This window comes from Muntiacus reevesi, chromosome 4 (genome assembly GCF_963930625.1).
Source record: "Muntiacus reevesi chromosome 4, mMunRee1.1, whole genome shotgun sequence".
In the NCBI taxonomy this organism is placed as follows: Eukaryota; Metazoa; Chordata; class Mammalia; order Artiodactyla; family Cervidae; genus Muntiacus; species Muntiacus reevesi.
The window spans coordinates 70692987-70706161 of record NC_089252.1 but is presented as its reverse complement, the minus strand read 5'-3'; the positions used below and the strand labels follow the sequence as shown (position 1 = coordinate 70706161).

The 13175-nt window shown below is 46.5% G+C and overlaps 1 protein-coding gene across 2 annotated transcripts in view; it reads right to left on the bottom strand.

Moving 5' to 3' along the window:
- Positions 1 to 13175, bottom strand: part of ITGA9 (integrin subunit alpha 9) — a 350067-nt gene that overhangs the window by 281991 nt on the left and 54901 nt on the right. For both annotated transcript variants that reach the window (XM_065932998.1, XM_065932999.1), the window contains exons 7-11: positions 12770 to 12855; positions 10060 to 10128; positions 5019 to 5156; positions 1505 to 1610; positions 297 to 391 (exon numbers count right to left, since the gene is read on the bottom strand). In XM_065932998.1, coding sequence (XP_065789070.1) covers positions 297 to 391; positions 1505 to 1610; positions 5019 to 5156; positions 10060 to 10128; positions 12770 to 12855 — 494 coding nt within the window. The remainder of the gene's footprint in view (positions 1 to 296; positions 392 to 1504; positions 1611 to 5018; positions 5157 to 10059; positions 10129 to 12769; positions 12856 to 13175) is intronic.

The window sequence follows — 13175 nt, the reverse complement described above, 5'->3', positions numbered from 1 at the left end:
GGCTCAGCGCAGATGGTTGACAAAGCAGTAACCAGAAAAAGCAAGCCTCTTCTTAAATAAACCACTCTAACTCTGGCTAAAGAATTTGGATATTATCTTCTATAGGCAGAATGCCTCCCTAGATATGAGCAAACGTAGGAGTCTATACATATGTTCAGATTTAAGAAGCAGTATCAGTGGTTTGTGTCCTTCACTGGAGGGGGTGAAAGTGAAGGCAGGAACAATGCTGTGTGTTGTTCTATGCATCTGTAGAATGAATGTAAGAACAGCGACCAAGACATTCTCACGCCAATTACCATGGAATATTGAGGGACCATTCCCCTGGCATCACCGTGATAGATGTACACTGCTCCCGAAAAGTCATCCTCCTTGGGTGCGCCAATGGCCACATCTGGGGGAAGAAAAGCAGTTCTGGGTTAAAAAAGCCATGTGGAATAATGTAAGAGTGGATTCTCTAATTCCCGCATGATGTCCAGAGACTTCTTGATTGTTACTTCTTCAGGCATTAAACTAGGCACACGATCTCTTAGCAGCAGAAAAAAAAAGTAAAAAGAAAATTATAGAAGCTGAGAAGAGTTTAGTATCAGAACAATTTCTACCTCATCTTCACAGGATAAACTATTAACTTGTGCAATAAAAGAATGTGAATATCAACCACACACCCTAATGTCTGTCCATCAGACAAGAGAGTTCCATAGACAATGGTTACTGCATAGCTGAGAAAGTCAACTCTATCCTTGGGTAAAGGAAATTATGTAAAACGGTATTCACTTCATAAAGAAAAAAAGAAAAAAAAAAAAAACTGTGTTACTCTCACAAACTGACAACTCCTGAGACAAAGCTGAGATCTTTCTCCCTTTCTTCAATTTGCTTCTAACAAAAGTCTGTAGATGGGAAGTCAAGGATGAGGGGCATCACCCACCCAACCTCAACCAGAGGTCCCCAATATCTGAATGAAGCCCTCTACGGCCAGTGGAATTATGGTTTCAAAAGAGCCTGAATGCCTGCCTGAGGCCCGTCTTCCACATTCCGCCTCAGCCCTCCCCACCAGTGACGTGGCCCCCACCTGTCCTGGCGTCTGAACCCGGCACATACGGCGATTGGAGGAAGTACTGAACCGACCAAAATAGAACTCCAGGTCAAAGAGAACTAGAGGTCGTGCATACACACCTCCACCCCTCCCAAAACGTACACCTTCAGCCAGCCCAGCGTGCTGTCAGAGCATCGTGAAACATCAGAGGCTCAGAAACAAGAAGGGTTTGTGGTGAGAGGAAGGTGGTTCAGACTTGGCTGCCACAGAAGCCCCTAATGCGCTGAGCTGACGGGCAGGGATTTCACAGAAGCAAACCTCCATCAGTCAGGGCTCAGCCCCGTGTCTACATGGAAAATGTGGTCTCATGGGTACTATCTGCCTCGAGAGCATGGACGGGCCTTCCCTCGGGCGGGTAGGTGCTGGAGTGCCCACAGCAGGGCCAGGTAAGGGGACAGGAGTCAGCTCACTGACCTGGGAACCCGTCATCGTCCAGGTCGCCCAGGCTGGCGATGCTCTCCCCGAAGTGTGCATTGTAGGCACCGTCTCCGCTCAGGGTCAGCTGCTCCTCCAGGACTCCCTGGGAAACAGGATGGAGGGACAACGGAAAACAAAACAAAAACAAACCGAACAACCAAAAAAAGAATGAAAAAGCAGAGCTGGGAATGCCGCCCTTCCCCGCCGCACACCCACGGACAGGAAACACCTGGGCAGAATCCCAGGAACCCAGACGTCCCCCCGACCCACGGGCAAAAGGAGGCCCTCCCACCTGGGCGCCCTGGGGGTCTCTGATCACCTGAGACACATCTTAGAGGTTAGGAGATACACTGCTGGCCAATGACTGAACCTCTTCCGGTCCTAACACGCTCCACCAACCTACTTACCTGCCTACCTGCCTGTCCTCACGGTCTCCTCTCCCCACAGCATCCCCAAAGTTGTTTTAAAGGAACACATATTTTCATTTCTGATCTCCTGTGCCTCTGGTACAAGTTTATAAAGCTGTTTCGCAGAATGCATGTATGAGTGGTCTTGACAGAGGGACTCATGGTTCAGAAAAACTTGACACCCAGTAGTCCTGGGTTAAGGGGTGAAAGCGGTGATAACAGGACACAAAACTGTGCCCATTTTCGTATCTGGTTTGTGTTTCTTGAGCAAACACCAACCAACGGAGGGTAGGGTCAGTGGTGATGGCGACAGTCAAGGCCACACCTACTCTGCCCCCAAATCGTTGGCACGTGCCCATCAGAGTGTTAACACACAATCTAACGTTTTGAGGCATGGGAACGTCTAACCCTGCTCCCGGGTAGAGGCACTCAGAGCCACAGTACCCCCACAAGCCATCCCAAAGCTTTCGTTATGACTAAACCTTTTTTTCTATCATATACAAACACCTTTCAAAAACTAAAGATGTGATGATTTCTTAAGTCAGTGAAACCCCCACCCCACAACACAAATACGTGCTGATTTCCTCCCATCGGCGTGGTGAAGAGGAGAAACACTGATTCCTGGCATGTACCAGGCACTGTATCTTCACACCCTCATGTAAATCACACAGTGACTGTACACGGAAGACCTTATGACTCTGCCCACTTCATAGATGAGCAAAATGAGCCGCTGATTTCAAGCTATTTGTCCACATTGCACAGGCTGTGTGTGTCAGTGGGAACACCAACATTAAAGGGCAAGTCACCAGTGTTTCCCACTGCTCCACACTGCCCTGAAATCTTTCATCACATAGGATGAAGTTCAACAGAAATAAGAATACCCTGGTACTCGGGTAATCCCAAGGCATTAAGAAACATTGGCTGGCCATAGGTTGTGTGGGAGCCATATGCCTGCAGAAGGTCTGGGGAATGATCCTGCTCATAGATTCCATGCCCTGGGGCTGTTGGGCTGGTCAACTTATTGCCTGACAAGTTAACACCCGTGCAAACACCGAGTCAGTCTCCTGCATACACAGTGGCCGGCAGCCACTGAATGCTGACCGTTCTCATCTCTATAATGACTGCCTCACTTCTACCCATGCCTGCCGTCTCCCTCCTGGAAGGTCAGAATAGAAGCAGGTGCCATTGCAACAGGTACCACGAGGCATCTTCCCAAAGAGCTTGCAAACATCCAAGAAAGTCTGAGGCTCTAACACCCCCTGGCTCCTCTTTAAATAACTTTCCTTTCTTTCTTTCCCCTTGCCCACCCAGCTTTAGCTTAATACCACCACCCCTCCCAACGAGGATAACTTAACTAACTTAATACCGTGGTCATAGCTTAAAAGTACACTTTTACTAACTTTTTTGATTATGAAAGAATTACATTCTCACTATTTGTATAAAGATAAAACTAAATATCTACCCAAGCACCACCACCCAGAGAGATCTGTTACTAACTTTATGTATTTTGTGTATATATATATATTTTTTTTTCCATTTATTTTTATTAGTTGGAGGCTAATTACTTTACAATATTGTAGTGGTTTTTGCCATACATTGACATGAATCAGCCATGGATTTACATGTATTCCCCATCCCGATCCCCGCTCCCACCTCCCTCTCCACCCGATCCCTCTGGGTCTTCCCAGTGCACCAGCCCCGGGCACTTGTCTCTTGCATCCAACCTGGGCTGGTGATCTGTTTCACCCTTGATAATATACATGTTTCAATGCTGTTCTCTCAAAACATCCCACCCTCGCCTTCTCCCACAGAGTCCAAAAGTCTGTTCTGTACATCTGTGTCTCTTTTTCTGTTTTGCATATAGGGTTATTGTTACCATCTTTCTAAATTCCATATGTATGTGTTAGTATACTGTAATGGTCTTTGTCTTTCTGGTTTACTTCACTCTGTATAATGGGTTCCAGTTTCATCCATCTCATTAGAACTGATTCAAATGAATTCTTTTTAATGGCTGAGTACTATTACATGGTGTATATGTACCACAGCTTCCTTATCCATTCGTCTGCTGATGGGCATCTAGGTTGCTTCCATGTCCTGGCTATTATAAACAGTGCTGTGATGAACACTAGGGTGCACGTGTCTGTATTTTGTATATTTTTAAAGGTTGATTGTGTATGCAGTTTTTATCCTGCTTTGTCACTGATTATCTCATAAGCATTTTCTCAAGTTAGCTAAAAGGCTGGTGGTCACAGGATTTGTTCATTGAACCATTTCCCTCATGCTGAATACTCTTTCTTCTAGATCCTGAAAAGATTCTGCTTTCTCTTTGGTCTCTTGTCCCAACGGGTGCACTGTAGCCCCTCAGCTTCGGCCCCCACCCACCCTCCACTGTGCTGCAGAGACAGCTTTCTGACCCAGCCGTGCTCCTTTCACAGTTCTGCAGATTAAGGGACATCGTGACTACAGCCCATGGCCACTGTGCTGTCCCGACCTAACCCCCATCCAAGTCCCACCACGCTGAACTGTGGTCCCACTGCCTCACACCTCAATTTACTCTGCCCAGCTCCCAGCCCACTCCCACCTGTCTGTCTAACTCCTACTCTTCTTCAAGGTTCCTTCCAGCCATCATGTCCTCTGAGAAGGCTTCTCTGTGTACATACTCCCGGGGAGGTGGCATAACCTAGAGATGAGGCATGCTAACTCCAAAGTCAGTTTGCCCACCTTTCAAATCTCAGCCCCACCGCTTTTTACCTGTGTGATTTGGGGCAGCTGACGTAACCTATCTGAGCCTCAGTTTTTTCACCTGAAAAATGGGGACCCCCTGATACCATGTGCAAATGTCATTGAGATCACTCACAGGAAGCAAGAGAAATGGCTCCTGGTACACGAGGAGTACTCAGTGCTAGTCATTTGAATATTTCTGGGCCCCCGTGTGTCTGCAGTCATCACAGCGCATATAACTTTGCATAGATGAAACACGGAGCTTTTTGAAGGTAGGAAGCAAGTCTGTTCACCTCCTCCGGGTGATGGGTCTCAGTCACTACTCCTCGGGCCAACGTCTCTTTCCCTCACCCCGTCCACACGCTGCCCAGCTCTGTACTCACGTTTCCTTTGTTGACGTAGACGGTGACCTGCCCTTCGTCCCTGATCTCAGAAAACATGGGGGCCCCCACCAACAGGTCGGAGAGGCCGTCTGTGTTCAGGTCAACTGCGCATAAGGAGGAGCCGAAGTAAGAGCCCATCTGCAACCAAGTTGAGTTGCAACAAAGCGTTCAGTGTCCGCCCTCACACACGGGGCCCCTGCGCCTTCCTCCAGCCCCCCCAGCCTGACAGGCATCTGCTACTGAACCCCTCAGAGGCTGTGCCGGCTGTGCTGCCCTGGAAGCAAGGATGCTTGGGCAACAGTGAGATCCCAACTCCCCACGCCTCCTGGCAGCCATGTGGGGACCCCAGTCAATGCGAGACGCATGCCACTGACTTGGAGCCCCACCAAAGGGGGAACAAATGGACCAGTACCTGGAGGACGAGGTACTGTTTTTACAAATGCAGCTAAGGCTGCAGACATAGGTTATAATCATAATAAAAGTGCCTCATATATCAGACATTTGACAAGGCCAAGCAAGTTAGGAATATGGAATTTTACAACAGAAGACAGACATGAAAATAAATGTTATGTGGAAAACAGAATACCCTTGCCCAGTCCTGGGTAAAACTGAAGACTGGCTAGGAAGGTGTGAGCCGAAGTAATAGAAGAACGTACAGCTCATAAGATTATTTGATGAATGAGGGAATACAGCCAGGTTATACTGGTTTAATCACAGCTCTATCCAGTACCTGTTTTTTGTGTTGTTGTTTTTTTTTTACCATTTTCTTAAACTGAGGTATAGTTGACATACAGTGTTTAGTTTCAGGTGTACTGCAAAGGGATTCAGAGATGTATTATTCAGATTCTTTCCCATTACAGATCATCATAAGACACTGAATATAGTTCCCTAAGCTATATATACAGCAGGTCCTTGTTGTTTATCTATCTGATATATAGTAGCGTGCGTATGTTAATCTCAAACTCCTAATTTACCCCTCTCCCCCTCCCCCTCCGGTAACCATAAGTTTGTTTTCTAAGTCTGTGAGTCTATTTCATAAACAAGTTCATTTGCATCACTTTTTTTAGATTCCACATATACGTGACATAATGCGATATCTGTCTTTCTCTGACTAAGGACCTGTTATTTTAAATTGGGGGTCTCAAAGGCAAAAGCCAACGGGATCCAGACAGGTGATATAATAGGTATAAGAGGAAAGCAAATGATAGCACAGGCACGCGGACAGGTGACAAGTGACGCTCGGCTCCTTTGTCTAAGAAACAGCAGAGGGTGGTGGAGACTGCGGCAAACCAGAGTCCACGGGCCCAGTGAAAGGAGCAACTTCCACCCGGGGGAAGTCAACGCCTGACTGACCCAGAAAAGGCCGACTGCCTCATCCTTTAAGAGAAACCGAAGCTCTAAAATTTTATTTGAACTGCCTATTTTTAAAATGCTGACAACTAATTCATATTAAAAAATAATAAATAAATATACCATGCAGACCAAATGAACATTTTTGTAGGCTGTGTCCTTTCCAAGGGCTGTGACCTCTGTTTTTAATTTATTAAAAAAAAAAAAAAAAAAAGCTATCCTTTTAAAATAAATGTTTTCAAGTAAAAGGGCTCTGGTTTTACAGACATGAACAAGCATTTTCTTTTGCTGTTTGTTGGCAGTTAACCCAGGGGAGTATGAGAGAGGTGGAGGGTACTTTGGTCTATTTCCTGCAACTCCGGTCTGGGACAGGACTCAGAAGTCCCTCCCCAGTCACGTGTCAACGCCACTTCCACCCACTCCCACTCACCCCTTCCCAAGGGAGAAGAGCATGGGGAAGTTTCAGAATCATGGAGGTGGGGGCAGAAACCAGTTGATGGTCACCAATTCAGCGGCCTTGCCAATATCCCTATCTTGACTTTCATAAAAGAAACCGCTAAGACCCAGGCAAGGCCATGAAGACCGAAGTTGCTGGCTGTTCTCTCTGGCTGAGTCCCAGGGGAACTATTTGTTTCATTCCAATGGACTATTTAACTTGGCATCTCCGTCGGTGTTCAATCAGAAATCCCCGTACGTGAAGTTTCCTATCTAAGTTTTGACATATAAACACTTCACATGCTCAGTTAACGCAATAAAACTTGGATGTGGCAATGACATGCTTTGGGGTGAGTATTCCCAGATCAGAGCTCCCCCAACAACCTGGAAATGTGGGGACACACATGGTGCTCGTGGTAAAGAACCCGCCTGCCAAAACAGGAGACGTAAGAGACGCGGGTTCAATCCCTTATTGGGGAAGATCCCCTGGGAAAGAGCATGGCAATCCACGCCTTTACGGACAGAGGAGCCCAACGGGCTACAGTGCATGGGGTCACAAAGAGTTGGACACTAGTGACTGAGCATGCACACACATGCCTCTATTAGCAACAGAATTGCACGTATATTGGTGATTTCTTAAGTGCACCTTACAAAGGATGTCAACCAGTGAAGACCAGAACCCTTTGGGGTTTTGTCTCTCTTACGGTGAGGCCAGGAGACAGAACTCTGACCAGATTCTGGTCACACAAAAGCAGAAGTGGACCGGGGGTTTCCTGAGTCAGAACCTTCCTTTAAGTGTGGCTCCAGACACAGGGGTAAAGCAAAGACATCCTTTGAAAGTCTGGGGTCATATCCTTTCCCGCTGTAATAATGGAGAAGTCAGAGGGACAAGAATTTCTCATTTCTTTTGACAAAAGCAGAATAAGACATCTAGAGGGAGTAATGGTCTATTTCAAAATCAGCAAGATGATGACAGGGGTAAAGCTAGAAGATGGTGAAACAAGAGGGCAGAAGCGAAGGACGGATGCCACCGCAATTCAAGGAGAGGCCGAGAAGAGCCTGGAGGAAAAGGAACGGCAGCTCTGTAGCTGGGAGGGGAGACAGCTGGCCCTTGGTCCCCTTCTTAGGAAGCCCCGCTGTGTCATAATGAGGACACTTGAGCTGATCTGCAGGCTGGTCTGCGCCGGAACCCACATCATCACGTCCTCAGGAAGTTTCCCTTTCATGTCACCCACTCTCAGATCTGCTCCCCCAAACCTGCCCACAACTCAGGCAGAGATGGGCGGCCATGAGAGCTGTCATGTAAACCAGGAGGGTTCTGAGAAGGAGAAAGGGTGCAATTGCGGATGGCCAGTTACACCAGGACGACCAGCATCAACTGGGTCTGTCCTGGGTGCAGGCAGCGGGCAGCAGAGGTGGGGACGCAGGAAGCAGAGGGGAAGCACAGTGACCGCTGAACCTGAAGATGCTCTACAAGTGGGATGACAGATGGGTTCAAGTCCCACAGTTCACTTTAAAGAGTCCTGAAAAGATAGTAGTTATGTAAGGTGGCAGATGTGCTAACAAACCTCACTGTGATCATTTCACAGTACATATGTGTATCAAATCAGGCTGTACACCTTAAAAGTGTTATATATCAATTATATTCAGTAAAGCTGGGGCGGGGCGTGGGGGGAGAAGGAATCCTTAATTTCATGCTTTCAAGCCCAGTATACTGGAAGAGGAGGAAAGGGAGGGAGGGTTTTCCACAGGAAAACTCACCCACTGATTTTTTTTGGAGAAAGAACTAAAACGTTAGGCTACATTTACCCCTACTTGCTCTTTGGAACTCTTTCTCAGAAATGGCATGGGGGTTATTTCTTTTCTAACTTTAGAGGTGCTTGGAAATCCTTTTTTTGCAGAATCGCTCACAGACTTTTTCCAGTGTTGTTGCTTTGGGGTTTTGGAAATGTTAAAATAACACAGGCCAGCATAGTTCCCGGGGGAAGACAGCGCTGCTCTCAGGGAAAAAGCTCACAGGACTGGCTCGGGTGATGTACGTTTTATTGAAAAGGTTATGACAGTTATATACTAAGAATACACATGAAGGCTGTTAAAACTGCAAAAAAAAAAAAAAAGCTCTACTTGTGAGTGGGACTTTCGGAACTCAGAATATGACTCCCCAGCAGAACAATACGCGATGGTGCCAGGCTGGCAGGGGGCAGGTGTGACGCAGCAGGACCTGAACTGGGGCACGTGGCCCACCCCGGAAGGAAACAATCATTTCCCACGCCCCGCCCCGACTTTTCTTAGGGTAATGGTAGGAATGCCAAAAGGTGATTTTACCTATCTCCTTGAATCTCCCTCCCAAGTCCCAGGCATCCTGTGCTTCTTCCCGGAGCTCACTAAGGCCTCCACCAAGACAAGCCTCCAAATCACCCCCTCCACTCCCTGCCTAAACTTGCCTCCTCTTAGTGCAGCCGTCTCACCAAACAATCCTGCCAACTGAAGCCAGGCTAAGGTGTGCACCACTGATAAGCCCATGAAAAATGGTACTTGTTGACTAAATTGGAAGCTCTACCTGGCTTAATTTCAGACCATGGTACAATATATAATGGAAACTTACAGGAAATGGGGAGAGAATTAGCAAGAGGGTAAGGATAACAAGATGACACAGGCAGATAAACCTTGCCAGGACTAATTTCAGGGCAGCCTTCCCCAGCTATTTCTATTTCAAAGTCCTAAAAGGAACCGGGTGAGCTTTGTTTGGTTTTTGTGGGGCAACGGTCCCTATGGCAATGAGGGCAGAGGGATGTGAGGAGGAGGGGCAGCTTTGGGTTGATGAGATAAGGGAGAGGGAGAACCACTCGTGTGCGGGCCTCCTCTGAAAATAATCGGCTATATATCTGTACTCAACAATGCCTGATCTTTCTGGAGTTGGGAGAAAGGCAGACAGAGAGGGACAGAGAGGCAGAGAGAAACAGGGCGCACAGTCTTTCTGAGAAGTATCTGAACCATGGACAACCTTTAAGACTTCTGTGCTATAACTCGGTCACGTACAAACTCATCTTGCTGCCTGTCTCTACAACATGCATGAACCTGGGATTCTGCAGGCCACACATGAGGCTGAGAAGGTCGAGGCTCCAACACGCAGTAGAACCAACATGTAAATGCAGTGCACAGACAGGCCTTTCAGCCAACTTTCTACATAAGAACTGATTCCCACATGATGACATCTCACAAACAAACAGAAAGATACTAATCCCAAGGATCTCACCTTTTTACCAGAAGCTTGAAAAATCTTAATTAAGGTGCCTGATCTTCGGTCAGCTCTAAAAATATAAACCTATGGAAGGAAAAAGAATCTAGGTAAGATGCAAGCAATGACCAGATATTTATCAGCATTCCCTTGAGGGTCCTATTTAAATGCCTGAACAGACACACAAGTTTGCTTACACTAGCTGATGATAAGTTATTTTACCAACTTTACAAAGAAAGTATCCTTTAATCCTGAGGCAGAAATCAACCCCATGCCTCCTGAACCACATCATTTATGGAGGCTGTGCCCAGTAAGACCAGAGGAGCTTCCAAATTGCTACCAAAAAATCAACTCCTAGGAGAAGTATTTTCTTCCTTGAAACATTTCCTTCACTCCAGTTATTAGGGCTTTAGCAAGTGTCACAATAGAGTCATCGTTGGTGTCTGCAGTGAATGGGGTCCAGAACCCCTGGATACCAAAACCCATAGATGCTCAAGCCTCGTATGTAAAACAGCATACAGTAGTTGCATATTACCTATGTAGTCATCTCTATGCTACCTAGAATATCTAATACAATATAAATACTATGTAAATAGTTGCAAATACAATGTATAAATACATTTGGACAGCGAATTCAAGTTTTGCTTTTTGGAAATTCCTAGATTTTTTTTCCTATTTTCATTCATGGTTGGTTGAAACCACAGGTGTGGAAACACAGATAGGGACGGCCGACTGTGTAAGACAGAGGGGTAGACGTATTTTAGACAAAGCAGTTTTCCAAAGTGGTTCCACAAAACATTAGTTTCAGGAGATCTGCTTGGATAAATATGAGTTTGGTTCAGGAAATGACAGAATTAAACAAATTCTTTTACTGGGGACCTTTTAGAGCCTTTAGCATCGGCATGTACACCATGAATCTCCACCACAGCGAGGACTATTTGCACAAAACTTCCCAAATGACTTGAGTATGTAAGTCCTTTTCCAAGTGGCATCTTAAAGGAAGAGCAGATGTCCCATGAGAATCAGTGTTGGGGAGCCGCCCATGGGGTAAGGAATCGCCATCTTACTGCAAATGCTTTCTTGCCCTGACACCAGAAATGATGACCACCAAGATCCTGGAGGCCAGAGGTCCATCCTGGGGTCCTCAGGAAGCAAGTGTGTGCCAGGTCTCAAGCCTGGGACCACGGAACCATCGCCAGCTTTGCTAACTATGACCAGTGTCCCCACTGCCTCTCATGCGCTCTGGCTGAAAGCAGCAGTTTCATGTTTGTCTTTGTTAACTAGATCCACGAGGCCCTCTGTCTGGCTCTATCAGTTTTAAGTACCACTCTCATCCTAAGACTTGACAGGACTACACAGTTATCCCAACCATCTGAAGAAAAGACAATACAATTAGATCAAGTTTTCTTGACTGGTGATTTAAAATCAATTGGTGATTTAAAAAAAAACACAAAAACATGTGGTTGTCAACACCAAGGCATCCGTACCACTGTGAACTGGGAGGTACGTTTGCCAAAGCTACAGAGATGCCTGGTCACACGCAGCTCCTCCCAGAAGAGATTATCAATATGGGGACGGATTTTGGCCCCTTCCCTCTACCATGTAGAGGAATTCATGTGGCTCAGAAAGACCTACCCCTTGCTTGAAGTTACAGAGTTCATTTGCCCACCTTCCCTGTACTCAGACCCTGGGTTTTTAATCTGACTTCATTTGCAAGGAAAATGACATCTGCGTCACCAGGGAAGGAGGCACATGCTCCAGAAACACGCGTGGCAACTTCTAACTCCTGCCAAGGAGGATCCGGGAAAATAACCCTCATGAACGCCCAGCAGCCACGCCTCGTCTGCTGATCAGACTGGCATCTAGCTGAAGGCTCCAGTTAACAGCGGTCTCGGTCCATCTGGGCCTCTCCAGAATCCACTTTTCCAAGTCCATGGAGATACAACCAGATTCTATCATGTGTCCACCCCTACGGATTCAGACTAAAGACCATTCCTCTGTTCAGTCTTACCTATAGGACAATTACAGAACTCGCTAAAATACAGATTCCTGACTCATCTGGACTGACTCAACTTGATTTCCTGTAGCCTGGAGCTAAAGATCCAACAAGCACGGTTCTCCATATACCAGGCCCCACAGATGCCAAGATTCCCAAAGGGATTCTGACTGCCCTATATTCATGGGGTCTTTTCTACACTCTGGACAGACAGTTGAGGGAAACAGACCCATATATTCCCACTCGAGCTTCTAGGCTGAACTGATCTTGTTCTAAAACACTGGAGAAAAACAAAAAACATGAGAATCTAAGCCCAAAAATAAAGAAATCCCCAAAGATATCTGGGACTAGACTTGGCTCCATTAAGTCAAATTTTGAAAGGGTATGGGAAAGGGGAGGGTTTGGGGTTGGGTAGCGCTAGATACCATTTCTGTGGTGGATGCCATGATGTCAGGGGTCATCCTTAATCATTTCTCAAATAAAACAGAGTCAGTTGTGTAAAACATTCTCAGATGATAACATATAGAAGACAGAGAGGTCTGGGAGTAGTGTTCACACTCTGAAGAAGCTTCCAAATTAAATTCTCAAAAGAGGCTGAGTAAAGACAGGTGATTCAATATTTCATCATTATCCAGCAGCATCTTCACATCAATATGAGCTGACAAATCTCTAAAAAGAGGCAGCACGCTTCCCCTCCTGACCCCACGCTAGTTCACACACTTTCCTCCTCACCTTCCCGATGCCTTCATCCTGCGGAGCACCTCCTACCACATCAGTGGAGGACACGTGAGAAAAGTGGCCGGCAGTAACTGCATAGCCTGCAAAGGACAGAAACCAAGAATGAGCTTGAGAGAGAAGAAAAAGATCCATCAGAAGACAGTGTCTCTCAAGCATCCTTTAACTGGACAATTATGATCCAGTTATTCTTGGAACATAAATTGCATGTGTGCTTAGTCGCTAAGTCGTGTCTGACTCTTTGTGACCCCACTGTCCATGAGATTCTCCAGGCAAGAATACTGGAATGCGTTGCCATTTCTCCTGCAGGGGGTCTTCCTGACCCAAGGATCAAATCTGAGTCCCCTGTGTTTCTTGTACTGGCCCTTCTTCACCACTGAGCCGGGAAGCCCCAGGAACAAAT